This window comes from Heterodontus francisci, chromosome X (assembly GCF_036365525.1).
Source record: "Heterodontus francisci isolate sHetFra1 chromosome X, sHetFra1.hap1, whole genome shotgun sequence".
NCBI lineage: Eukaryota > Metazoa > Chordata > Chondrichthyes > Heterodontiformes > Heterodontidae > Heterodontus > Heterodontus francisci.
Genome location: NC_090421.1, coordinates 10,878,940 through 10,893,098, shown reverse-complemented (window position 1 = coordinate 10,893,098; position 14,159 = coordinate 10,878,940). Strand labels below are relative to the sequence as shown.

Sequence of the window (14,159 nt, the reverse complement as noted above, 5' to 3'; positions counted from 1 at the left end):
TGTGAACGTCAGATCAGATTAAGGTAGGACTCAAATGTCTTGCAACCCTATGGTTGAACAGTCTTCTGATTTTCAGTGGCCAGACACACACATGAGGAATGCCCATTTGGATGATGTGCAGCAGAATTGCTGGCTCCCATGGAATTGTAGCCAGCAAGGTGACCAAGTGTTGAGATGTTGGTCCAGTTAGTTTTGCTTGACAAGCGCTTTCAAATAACAATGGATAGCATTAGGAGTCTGTGACGGATCTGATTGTTGGTCTTGCTTTTGATCAGAAGAACCCCGATTTCAAATATGCTGATCAGGATTTATAGCTTGCCAGAACTGCAGCAATTTTTAAATGACTGTTTTTGGGGGGCAGGGAATAAGCAAGCTGCACAGACTTGACATTGAAGTGAAGGAGGAGTTAGTTTGCCTTTTATTGTCATTGTCTGTATACAGTCCCTCATGAGATCTAGATAGGAACATAGGAATTGCCAGATAAAGAATGACCAAGGTCCATCTAGTTCACCTTCTACCTGGGAGTTGCATGATACACCGATAATGGAGTTGATGACTAATCATAGCTTTCAATCTCTATCAATGAGTCCACACCAGACCCAGACATGAGGTGAGGAAAAGCCCCAGTGGTGGAGAGCTTTGGGAACCATAGATTCAAAGTCACCCATTCCACCCAAGCATGCAACACTTACCACGTCAGGTCCCAAAATCAGCGGACCAGACGCTTGGGCTTGTTACGAACAATGTTGAATGTTGTTGATCAGTATGCCGCTGCAAGAGACGACTCCTGTTGTTCTCACGGAATGGCTGTCCCATCAAAAATGAGCTGAGTGTGTGAGAAGCTAGTTGGGTGTCCATTGTGTCTGTTAAAAAAAAGAGACTTGCATTTATATAGCTCCTTTCACAATCTCAGGACGTCCCGAAGTGCTCTCCAGCCAATGGAGTCAGTGTCATGACTGTTGAGATGTATTGGTGTATCCAGGCTGAAAGAGACACATATGAACATTTAGGGTCAGGCTATTTGTATTCCTCAATTAGCGTTACAAAATGCACTTGGTGAGAGGCCCATTCTGTGGGTTGCCGATTGCTTCTTGTCCAGTTTATTGCATTGCATTTTTGAACTCTACTTTTGATTGACAATTTTCTTTAATTGGGATAGTCATTTTAAAAGAAGAGAATCTTTGAGAATCCAGGACCCGTTGACCAGTTCCCTTCTGGATTCAGTCAACTGATTCTCACCAGTCCCACATGGCAAATAAGAGCCATTTCCTGAGGAGCAAATGGAGAGGGAAGCTTTGGCATATCCATGGGTCCATTGTCATATTGAGCCCCATAATGCAAGTCCCAGGTTTCATTCTCAGCCTGTCCTGAGGTAGCTGATCTTTGGAAGGCTGGAAGTAGGGGTCCTATAAATTGGTCTGGTGGTGGGGAAAGAGTCAGGATTGAGGAGGGGATTCACTCTTCATCATGGTGTCTGCTGGAAAGCAAACATGAAGTTGTACATATTGATGGGAATAGGATCAGTTCAGCTGAGTTGTGTCCCTCACACAATCAAGCAGCTTTCCAATGTTCATTGCTCAGGCTGATAGAGGCAAGGTGGCCACTGGTGATTATTGTCCTTGGACCTGTAAGGCAGCATTAGCAGGAGAGGCAAAAATGGAGAAAAATCCAATGGGACCCCAAGACTATACTGTCGTGCTGTGCCCAAGCTTTAAAGTGTCTTTAAGAGAGCTCCATCCTCTCTGTGGGAGTGAAAGAGCAGTTGCAACAGCTATGTGCAATTTCTGGCATTTATTGCACTCAATGGCCCCACGCAATGACGCATTTCACAAACTGACCAGATAAACAGAGATTGGGAAATGGTTCGGCTCATCGTACTTCATCCATGCTGAAGTAAAGCCTACAGTGCATCAGGGCAAAAACGGACTCCTCAAGGCTTCTTCGTCCACTATTGTGTCTGCCCGACCATTACTCTTTGTAAGTTGACCTTTCACCAATTTGAACCCGTACCCCCTTGACTTCGTGCCACTGCTTGCTTTAAATTGTGCTGCAAATGAATCTTGGCTGTGCTATTTAACATGTGCACACTTCTCTCAGTCACCTTTTAAGGCGAGACAGTCCTCTGTGTTTCTCAAGCCTTTCCCGACTGCCTCTCCTTCAGGGCTGGAACATTGGCGTGATTTAAAAAAAAAAGTCTCGGCCCTGCCCCTTAAGTAGAAATTGCCTTGACGTCGAATCAGAGGATTGGGGAAAGGTGTTCGATACTCGCATGCGCTACTGTGTGGCAGTTTTTCTGCAACAAAGTGTGTTTTGTTCGGATTTGAGGTAGAGATTTGGACTTTAATTCCTGTTTGCTAGTGCTCTTTTACCTTGGTATCGCTTGTTTTCTCCTGTATGTAAGATTTTTTTTTTGCTAGACACTAAAACTGCTAGTTGCTCCAGGCTGTAGAGAAACATGGCTGGGATTGGAGTGTTTTTTTTCCCCCAGCCACGTCCTTCAGCCGTGCTGCTGGCTTCTGTCTTTTTCCCGGACCTCTTTTTTTTTTTAAAAAGGCGTTAACATTTAAAAATGTTTTTGTTTTCAGAGAAGAGACCCGAGTGAAAAATGGCTGTAGAAGGAGGAATGAAGTGCGTCAAGTACTTGTTGTTTATATTTAACTTCTTGTTTTGGGTGAGTGTTAGTTTCATGTCACTTTCGCCCTGTTAATTTCCCCTGTATTTTTTGTGTATGGAAATGAAGAATGGCGCGGTCACGAGAGGCTAAGTGTCAGTATCCGATTTTTCTTCCCCGATGATGTAACGACTTAAATTATTCTGTTAAGTGGTAGATTTTTGGCAAAATGTCAGTCTCGAAGTGTTGGGAGGCACCGAGAAAACTTAAAATTAATATTGTTTCTTAACTACCTTTTGTGAAATTGAGTATCCCCTCATTTTAAAACGTTTCATATTGTTTTAAAAGTCTATTTACTGCTGTAGGCAATTTTCTTTGCAGTACTTGAGGTTATTTATGTTAAACTCTGATGTGTTTTATTTAGTCCTTCTCCGAATCAAAATGCTGTTTGCGTGCCAGGGTTGAGATTCCCTTAACTAGCGACGTGGACAGAGATTTTAGTTTGGAAATTACCCAGTCTGACTCTCTAGAAATTCTAGATGTGCAGAAGGCTTCGTCATCTGGTTTGATCTCCAGTTTAAGCTTTGGGGGGGGAATTAGCTTGTATTTGTGTTAATAAGTTGGGAGGGGGGAATGAATTGTATATAGGAGAAAGTGGAAAAACAATTGCCTTGAAGAAAAATAGGATTTTTTTTTTTGTGTTGTGAATAGGAAGTGAGGAAAAATTGGGATTGTTTTGTGAGCGGGGTGATGAAGGTTTCCGGGCTTGTTGAATTGAAAGTGCTGGATGGCAATCTTTTATGTTGTCTGTGTTTCATGAACGAGCTATGGTGTCCCTCACTGTAGTTTCCCAGTTCCTGCACTGCCTTTTTGATTCATTGTTTACAAACAGGAACGTCAGGTTTTCCAAGTTGAAAATTCTCTCGGGCAAATGCATGGGGGTGGGGTGGGGGTGGGGAAATTGGTAAACGAGGCTGTTTGGGGTCAATTGAGATGACCATGCAGTGAAAAAAAAACAGCCTCAGAACCAAGTACTAATCTGTCTAAAAGTAGTGTTGGGGATCATGGACTTGACTAGTCCTTTACAAGTATTTCCTATTTGTTTTAATAAATCTCTTGGTGACATGTAGACTTCTCAGCTTAACGCTCTGAGAAGCATTTTATTTCTTGAGTAAAATAGGTACTTCTAGAATTTGTTTTGAAGGGGGTTGGGAGCGTGTCTGGAAAACAGAAGTAGAAGTGAGATTGTCATGGTTGTGGCTTTGGGGGAGAATGTGCACTGCTGTGTTATTGGAAGTTGGTGGGGTTTTTTTTCAGATTTTGCTCTGCCTAGCTTCAGAACCTGAGGAAGGTTTGTTCACCTTCTCTGTCTCTCCAGACAATGACCTAGTGGGAGTGCTGCCCCCTATTGGTGCTCACTGTCTAGTCTTACTAGTGTATAATGACCATTTGGTTGGGAACATGGGCCATAACCCAGCATAAGGGAGGGATGGGGGTGGAAATTGGGAGTGGTGGGGGAGGGGTGCAGATGGGTATATTGAGAACAGATGTTGTATCTGAGTGGAACAACTACTAAATGGGAGGATTTTGAATGTCCTGAAAAGGATGCTGTTATTGTGAACAGGGGTGAGACATCTTTGAGGATGGCCCTACTCGAGACATGTCTGCAGCTACTGGGTGGGGGGAGAGAGAGAGAGAATCAGCAAGGAAGCCCTCATTACTTTGGACATCTTGCTTGTGAGAGAGGGTATCCACTACCTCCCCAGATCCTGATTGGCACAATGCATCAAATGATGGTGACTTTCATCTATATAAATGCCTTTTAAGATAGTAAAACATTACAAGGCACTTTGCAGGCGTGTTCTCAAATAAAATCTCACACTGATTAGATGAGCAATTAGGGAGCCAGAGTAGGTCAGCGAGCACAGGGGTGATGAATGACAGGGACTTGGTGCGAGTTAGCATACAGGCTGCAGAGTTTTGGATGAGCTCGAGTTTTGAGGGTAGAATATGGGAGACTGGCCTTGGAACTGAATTGATGCATGTTTGCTTCCCCTTTCACGCAAACCTCTCCCTCCTAATGTTTAAAAGTGACCTTTTTCATGAGCCGACCGTAAAGCTTCACCACTCTGCTTATGCAAATAAGAGAGCAGTGATGCTTATCAATCGTGTGTGTAGCCAGTGTTCGAGATTGCCTGAGGAACTTCAGCACCTTTTTTCGTGTTGCAGCACTGTGGTTTTGCCTTGCGACTTAGCAAAATTATGTAGAACGACAACATCCAAAAGTGTGATATCCAGGCTGTGCTTCAGGTTTAACTAGTGAAGTTAGTTTCTCTTTATTGTGAAATCGGGCAGTCTGCTGGGCGGCCTCTGTTAAAGTGCAGATAGGACAGTTGGGTTTGAGAAGTGCTGACTGACCTTGCGAGGCATGGTTGAAAAGTGAGAATACTGAAGTCTCTTCACACGAAGGATGGTCAAAGTTTTTGGACCTCCTTTTGTAGATGGCAATCAATTGTAGATTTTCAAAAATGTATCAAACTCAGATTTGTTACCAAAGGTATTGAGGGATACGGGGCAAAGGGCAGATGGAGTTGGTTGCGGATCAACCATGATCTCGTTGAATGGTGGAACAGGCTCCTAGCCAAGCTGCTCCAGTACAGCTACAACACTGGCATCTACCCTGCAATGTGGAAAAGTGCCCAGGTATGTCCTGTACACAAAAAGCAGGACAAGTCCAACCCTGCCATTTACCGCCCCATCAACCTACTCTCAATCATCAGTAAAGTGATGGAAGGTGTCATCAACAGTGCCATCAAGCGGCACTTGCTTAGCAATAACCTGCTCAGTGACGCTCAGTTTGGGTTCCGCCAGGGCCACTCAGCTCCTGACCTCATTACAGCCTTGGTTCAAACATGGACAAAAGAGCTGAACTCGAGAGGTGAGGTGAGAGTGACTGCCCTTGACATCAAGGCAGCATTTGATCGAGTATGGCATCAAGGAGCCCAAGCAAAACTGGAGTCAATGGGAATCGGGGGGGGGGGGTGGGGGGGAAATCTCTGCTGGCTGGAGTCATACCTAGCACAAAGAAAGATGATTTTGGTTGTTGGAGGTCAATCATCTGAGCTCCAGGACATCACTGCAGGAGTTCCTCAGGGTAGTGTCCTAGGCCCAACCATCTTCAGCTGCTTCATCAATGACCTTCCTTCAATCATAAGGTCAGAAGTGGGGATGTTCATTGAGCAATGTTCAGCACCATTCGCGACTCCTCAGATTCTGAAGCAGTCCATGTAGAAATGCAGCAACATTTGGACAATGGCTTGGACTTCTACCAACTAGAAGGACAAGGGTGGAAAATGCATAGGAACACCACCTGCAAGTTCCCCTCCAAGTCACACACCAAGACTTGTCTTGGGCTGATAAGTGGCAAGTAACATTTGTGCCACACAAGTGCCAGGCAATGACCATCTCCAACAAGAGCGAATCTAACCATCTCCCCTTGACATTCAATGGCATTACTATCACTGAATCCCCCACTATCAATAATCATAGGGGCTGCCATTGACCAGAAGCTGAACTGGAGTAGCCATATAAATACCGTGGCTACAAGAGCAGGTCAGAGGCTAGGAATCCTGCGGTGAGTAACTCGCCTCCTATCTCCCCAGAGCCTGTCCATCTACAAGGCACAAGTCAGGAGTGTAATGGAATACTCTCCACTTGCCTGGATGGGTGCAGCTCGAACAACACTCAAGAAGCTCGACACCATCCAGGACAAAGCAGCCAGCTTGATTGGCACCCCATCTCCAAACATTCACTCACTCCTTCCACCGCTGACACGCAGTGGCAGTAGTGTGTACCATCTACAAGATGCACTGCAGCAACGCACCAAGGCTCATTTAGACAGCACCTTCCATACCCGTGACCTCTACCAACTAGAAGGACAAGGGCAGCAATTTCATGGGAACACCACCACCTGCAAGTTCCCCTCCAAGTCACACACCATCCTCACTTGGAACTATATCGCCGTTCCTTCACTGTCGCTGGGTCAAAATCCTGGAACTCCCTTCCTAACAGCACTGTGGGTGTACCTACCCCACATGGACTGCAGCGGTTCAAGAAGGCAGCTCACCACCACCTTCTCGAGGGCAATTTGGGATGGGCAATAAATGCTGGCCTGGCCAGGGACACCCACCTCTCTTGAATAAGTTTTTTTTTTTAATTAAAAAAAAAGACTGAAGGGCTAACTAGCCTACCCCTGTTCCTATGTTCTACCATCTCTGAAGTGGGCACTTTTTTTTTGGGTAGTGCACCCAAATTTGGGGAGAGGTTTATAATTGGCCTGACCAGAAAGGTAAGGGTTTAATCAAATTAATCCAATTGCCACTTCGCCTCAAGTGAGAGACTCTTGTTGCAGTGTTGTAACCGTGAGCCAGATAATCCCATGGCTGTAGCTCATTGCATCACATGGTACTCTACCTGCTTTTTTTTTTTTGCTTTTTTTCTCTTCCCCCCCATCCCACGATTGTACAGAAGGCAGGCATAGGTGTGTATGCGTATTCTGGCTATATACCTGCTATTTTTAATGCCAGTACCGTCAACACCAAAAGAACACAAAGGGCCCAACGCCCTAAATGGGGCACCTTCTCGTGGAATAGGTTTGCACATGTATGTGCTTTTAAGGATGTCCTCTTTCATGTGTGGGGATGAAGTTGTCCCATAAGACAGTGCAGCATAGCTTCCCAACACTCTGCATTATGGGAAGTGGGTTAAACCATGCATTCTTTAAAACAAAATTTTAAATATAGAGCAGCCAATTTAAACTCCTGTTTTTTTTTTCCACCTCTCTCTGCATGCCTCTCCAAGTGTGTTCGTCTCTGTTTCTCTCTTATGTGCACATGCATACCTTTTTTGATTTCCTCCCAGTCCCCAGGCGATAATACCAGGATTGACTAATTTGAGGTTTCATCACATGATTTTTAGCTGTCCCACCCAGTCCATTAGCTGCCTTCCATATCACTTTTCTAACTGATAAGCATGCATTCAAAAAAGCCTCTTTTTTTTTTTTAAATGCCCCTCTGAGATTTCACCCAGGTTGCTCACAAGTGTCCAGCAGATTAATCCCCCTGGAGGATTAGTAACATTGGGCTGTTAAAGGAGTAGGTGCGTTTCCTTTTGCTCTTGCTGTGCTTTTTATTTGTCTCTTCTCAGTAAGCTGATGGAATTTATACTGTGGCTCTGTTATTTGTCTGCGGAACACCTCTTTCTAATTTCTCGTGCGGAGATGAACTCATTTTTGTTTAGTATCCTCACAAGGCCAGGCTAGTGATTGAAGTAATTTAGCCAGTCTTCTTTTTCTTACTAATAGCATAGCTCTTTCTCCTTGGTCACACTCTGGTAGCCTAATGTTGCAATCTTGTCACTGTCTTTTTCAAGTAACGCTTTTTTTCCCTCCCCCACCTCTGATCTAATGGAATTGAATTTTCACACCATTATTTCTCCACCTGCCCCCTTCTCTCGGTGGGGGAGGGTGGGCACAATTCTCCTCCCTGTCCCTTGAGTTCTTATCTATATATAAACGTTTTGAGAAGTGCTAAATGTAGTATTCACACCAGCAAAGTAGTAGCGATAATGCAAACCCGCCAACAATATTAGCACAGCTGCCAGAATGTGTTGGTGGTCTTGTGTGTGTGACCTGCAGTGTCCAGCTACACAGCTGTTGAATGAACTGTTTTTTTTCAAGTTAGATAGCAATTTTATTTGTATTGGGGATGGTGGTGGGGGTGGGCACTGCAGCCGATTCCTGCTCTAAGCTACCTTCCCAGTAGGTGACGGTAGACAGCAATTGGAAGTGGGGCTCCTGGTTATTTCCGCCCCAAAAGCCCGAGGTTGGTGATTGGTCAGTTGAAAGTACTGCGCAATCCTATTCTGTATTGCTCAGCTTATCAGAGGTAGAAATGGGCTGGGAGGTGAGAAAGGAAAAGTGAGATGAGGGAGTGGAAAAATGAGGAAGGGGTTGCATGAAAATATGGGGTTGGAAGGGAAAATAAGGGGAGGAGGTGTTAGTCAGCAAGGGAGGAGAAACATGAGGTGAGGGAAGGGTGTGGATGGAGAATAACCAGGAAAAGGGATGGTGGAGGAAGAGAGTTTGACAAACCTGTGAGTGGGGAGTGGGGGGCGGGAAATGAAAGCACAAGATGGGGAAGAGTAGGATGCAAGCTAGTAATAGATACAGACTTTGTGGAGGAAAGAGATGGGAAGGAAAAACAGCTGCCAGATACAAGCAAAGTAGGGGAGATAGCGGGAAGGAAGTGTGTGGGGTCAAGAATGGGAAGGAAAGCGAAGGGCCCTCTTCAGGATGTAGAAAAGTTGAGGACACAAGCGTTCATAGTCAATTGGATTGGGGAGCTATTGAATTAGGTTTGTTCACTTGTAAGCTGTGAGCAAATGTGGGCTTAATTTATATCATTTTGCTCCAGGAAAATTTGAGGTCCATCTGTGCATTTCAGGCATTGGTGCCAGCTAGGTTTCATTTTTCTCATGAAATAGTTCAAAAGTACGTCACTACTTTTTAAAAAAAAAAAAAAATTGAATCCTCCTTTTCAATGTTTTGAAGATTATTCTGGTGCTTCCAGATGTAACTAGTCCCCATACACTTTCTTCAACCTTGTATTTTAACACCTGGATTCTTCAACTCTGCCCTTTCCCAATCCCCACCAGGCCCATGTTCGTCAATTTTATTGCAACACTTGGCACTGCACAGTGGTGCAGTGGTTAGCACCACAGCCTCACTGCTCCAGCGACCCGGGTTCGGTTCTGGGTACTACCTCTGGCGTTTGCAAGTTCTCCCTGTGACTGCGTGGGTTTCTGCCGGGTGCTCCGGTTTCCTCCCACGGCCAAAGACTTGCAGGTTGATGGGTAAATTGGCCATTGTAAATTGCCCCTAGTATAGGTAGGTGGTAGAATTGAGGGAAGGTGGGGATGTGGTAGGGAATATGGGATTTTAAATGGGTGGTTGGTCGGCATAGACTTGGTGGGCCGAGGGGCCTGTTTCAGTGCTGTATCTCTCTATGACTCCATGACACAAGGAGTGCCACATTGGAGACAGGACCTCTGGGCTTTGCCCTTAGGTTGCCAACCCCCTGGAATTGAAGATCTATCTCTTGGGCACTGAGCAACCCAGGAGAAAAATTGTGGGGCATTTGTTTTGTTTTTTTGACTACTTTTTATTGGTCATAAATTAGAGCAGAGGTTGGAGGTGTTTAGGTAGGGCAGTTGGCAATAGGAGGTCATGCGATGAAACCTTCAGGACTGTGCTCAGCCAGATTTGGCAACCCTACATGTCCTCCTAACATGAATGGTGCTTGTGCACCTCCTACCCCAACCCCTCTTTGGAGAGCACCTGAAAGGGGTGCTGTTTTCCACCCCTCCCATCTCCATAATCGTAATGTATAAAATACTGCTTCCCAGGTGCTTTTGGACATATGGAGTTTGTTTTCTATTTAATGTACTGTTGAAGATGGTGATTTTTAAAAAGTCCCCCCCCCCCCCCACTGTCAATGGAAAAGAATCTATTAAATTAAAAGTTAAGGGTGAAATGAGAATCTGCGACAGAAAATTGTTGATACTCTGAATTTAGTACAAGGAAATCTTCCTGTTTTGGGGTGGAATCCTGAGTCTCAACTGAAAGCATGAACCTGGCTTGTCCTTTCAGATACTGACAGACCTGCGTGTATTTGCAAGACTTTCTGTTTTTTAATTGCCTTTTATCTTGCTACATAAATAACCTGAGGCCCCTTGGGGAGAGGGAGATCAGTCTTGCGTTTCAGTGCACTATGGAGGCTGGCATGGGTTGGTTCCTGAAATGAATAATCTGGCCATTTATCTCATTGCTTGTGGGACCTTGCTGTGCCCAAATTTGACTGCAGCCCTTCCTACATTATAGCAGTTGACTACTGCTTGTATTGCTCTATTGCTTGTAAAGCACCGTGGGATGTCCTAAGGATGTGAAAGGCGTTAAATAAATGCAAGTCTTCCTTTTCTAATCGAAGTCGGAGGCTCAGCAATTTTTTTTTTTGGGGGGAGGGAGGGTGGGTGGGGGGGGGGCCCGGGGGCTGAAGTTTTTTTAAAAAATCTAACAATGTGAATAAAAAGGTCTTTTACATCCACGGCCAGTCGGGAACAGTGCTGCTCTGTCACTGGGCGGTGTGAGAACTGTCTACAAGCACTTGGTTTCTTTTGCTTTCTGTCTTGCTGGGTGATTAGTTTCAGCATTCACACTTGGTTTGTAGTCGGTGTGGGAGGGGGTTTCCATTTGAACTGGGAAAACACTAGCCGTACAATGATTGACTTTGTCCTTCTAAACCTTGGTTGCAATGAACGTTTTGACTGTGTGGTTATAGAACGAGTATCCCACAGCATTGCAGTTTATTGATTTTAATTGCAATTTTATAACCCCCATAATGTATTCCAGCCACCCCTTTTATCTAGTGCCTTCAATTAAGGAATAGAAAAGGAAGCCAAGCTGATGGAGATATTAGGGTGTGACGAAGGTTGAAAAGGTGAGTTTTAGTGAGGGGCTTGTGATGGGAGTTCCACAGAGTTTGGGGGTGGGGTTCTTAAAAAAAAAAAAATAAATAAATAAAAATATAGGAGGCTTCATGACTCTACATGTTGCTGTTTATAACAACTTGCAAAGTAAACCAAGTGACCGCACTGGGTTGGACCCTGATTATTTCTCTTTCCCAACTTTGACAACATTGCTACAGTTAGAGGCTGAACTAGATTTACACCCTAGCTCCTCAATTAGAGCCTTTGCCTGGCTTGATGAATTTAGATGTCTGCTTAGCTCATCTGGAATATATTTTTCGAGTCCTTGAAGTTTGCATCCTTGGGCTTCATTCCCATTTGTAGATCGCCGATGGGGGATTTGATGGGCATGTTAATTTTGTGCGTCCTGGTGTAACAAAGTAAATGTAATTCCTAAAACGGAATCAGTTTGAGGGGGCTTCTTGGTGACTAGTGTCTGGCTGGTCAGAGGTACTCTTGGGGGGGGGGGGGGAAAAAGCATTCTGTGTAAGTTTCCTATCTCTTTCTAGTCCCCTGTTGCAGTTTTTGTTGCTGGGTGGAATGAGCGATTTTAATGCTGCTCACTTGCAAAATCAACACATGGTCAAATTGTTACTTCACATTCTTAAGCAGAGAAAATGGAAAGGAAGGCTTGTGAAACTGATGCCCAGACATTGCATTGTCAAGTGGTTGCCCCAAGAGTGTAGGTGGGGGCAGCTTGGAATTAATTCCAAGCAAGTACATTTAAATGCTACTTGGCTAGATGCACCACTGAAAAGCAAAGTGAGCTCTTGCGTCATCTGTGATCATCCGATTCACCTGGCATGTTGGGAAAAGCACTGATCAAGTGACACCTGGAGATCCCAGGTTGGATGTCTGATCTTAGTTGGGACTTGGCACCCTCTGGATTCGAGAGTGGGAAATTGGCCTGCCTTCCCACTCCGACTGTTTGAAATTGTGTTGCAATGTTTGCTTTTCTGCTGGCTGCCATTTTGAGGAAGGTTTCTCACTTGGGTAAAATGGGTGGCTTTGTGTGCTTATCTTGCAACTCATCGCCAATGAGGGACAGACTTGCATTTATATAGCACCTTTCCCAAATTGCTTTTCAAAATACTTGATTGGCTGTTGTGTAATCCCTGTTGTAATGTAGGAAACGTAACAGATGTTTTCCGTGAACAGCAATGTGGTTGTGACCAGACCATCGTTTGTTTTTTTTTTAATGGTTGAGTGATGAGTATTGGCCAAAAAATTCCAGGAACTCCTCTACTTCGAAATAGTGCTATGGGACCTTTTTACCTCCACTAGACAGAGCAGTCGGGGCCTTCATTTAACATCATCTGAAAGACGGCAGGCCTGATAGCACAGCTCTTCCTCAGTCAGCTCTGGGTGCATCAGCCTGGCTATCTCTTGATGGAAGGTGCACGTGTCTGAATGAGCGGTGCAGCTCTGATGTTGACCCTCACTCGGAAGGGAGATGGATTGCTGGCACCCGTGGAACGATTGTGCCCCAAGAAGAACTGGCGCAATCGAGGGAAACTGAGGGGATGGGAACGTTGCCGCGTCACCTCATCCCCCAGAAATTACTGGTGTCCGCTAATTGTTCTGTTTACTTTGGGAGCTGTCAGTCACGTGGGTGCATTGAGACCACTGTGGCCTTAGCCCATCCCCTGTTATCATGACTAGTCCCCTTTTTTTTTTCAGGTGCTGTACTGTCTCCCCAGCAGTTCCGATGTTTTAAACAATCGTTTTATTTCTCTTTTGAGGCTGGTGGTTCCATACCATTGAATGGCTTGGATCTTCCTGGATTCTGAAGTCCAATACTACAGACAATTACATGTTGGTGTTGAGAAATGAGTCATGAGTGGAAGTGCAAGTGTACCTCTCTCCCTCCTTTGAACTGCCCTTGGCTATGTAGCTAGATCAGGATGATGTTACATAAGGCATGACTGGCAAATGGTCTTTTGGGGGGGGGGGGGGAAACAAAAGGCCCATGATGGCGTTGCTAAGCAGTGGCGTGATTGCCTCTCCACTGTAAATTCTAACTGAATTAGTGAAATGACGCCAGTCGCATCAACAAGAGCACAACACCTGCCGTGGAAAGTGGTGAACAGTCGATGTCTGTAATGGATGTATCTGTTTGAGGTTTCCATCTGCCCATTGGATGGGTGCCATCAATTGGATACCCAGCAGCTCCTTGCATCTAGTGCCTGGATACAATTTGGACCATCTGTCGTACACTGTCCTGTGCCTGCATGCTTGACCTCACCTGTATTGAGAACACTGCCACAAGCCTTGGCAATCTCTGTTTTCAATAAGCTATTGGTATGTTCAATGTTAGCCGTGGCTCAGTGGGTAGCATACTCGCCTCCTGGGTCAAAGGATCTGGTTTCAAGTCCCATTCTAAGCACATAAACAAGTCTGATAATCCCCAGTGCAATACTTTTGGCATGAGATGTAAAATTGTAATCCTGTCTGCCCCCTCGGAAGGGCATAAAAGGTCCCATGGTACAATTAGAGCAGTGGAGTTCCCCTAGATGTCCTGGCCAATATTTATCTCAACCAACATCACTTCCATTTTAAAAAAAAATGATCTGATCATGATCACATTGCTGTTTGTGGGAGCTTGCTGTGCACAAATTAACTGCCGCAAATTTGCTAGCTTCCGAAGTACTTCATTGCTTGTGAAGAGCTTTGGGATGTCCTGAAATCATGAAAGGTGCTCTATAAATGTACCTCTTTTTCTTTAGAAAGTCATCCAAACCCCTGAGCAATTTGATTTTGATGCTGCATGCAGGACTGGCTCCTCCTAGGGCGTCGGGCTCTGGAGTTTAGAGTTTTACTGTCTCTTCAGCATTGTGTCGTGGATGTCACATGCAGCATAAGTGCACCCAGAGGCCAGCAGTACTCTGTGGAGCTTTTAAAATGTGCTCTTTTTTATTTAAAAGAAAAATGGTACTTTTTGAGCTGGTGGGAATAAGTCATGCTG

General features: G+C 44.9%; 1 protein-coding gene across 2 annotated transcripts in view; it reads left to right on the top strand.

Annotated features, from left to right (window-relative positions):
• Positions 1-1,850: 1,850 nt before the first annotated feature.
• cd63 (CD63 molecule) overlaps positions 1,851-14,159 on the top strand; it is a 47,636-nt gene continuing 35,327 nt past the window's right edge. The window contains exons 1-2 of one of the 2 annotated variants that reach the window (XM_068024669.1): positions 1,851-1,977; positions 2,586-2,671. In XM_068024669.1, coding sequence (XP_067880770.1) covers positions 2,606-2,671 — 66 coding nt within the window. In that variant the 5' untranslated portion in view covers positions 1,851-1,977; positions 2,586-2,605. Of the gene's footprint in view, positions 1,978-2,204; positions 2,326-2,585; positions 2,672-14,159 lie in introns of those variants that run through there. The other variant, XM_068024668.1, reaches the window with a different exon arrangement.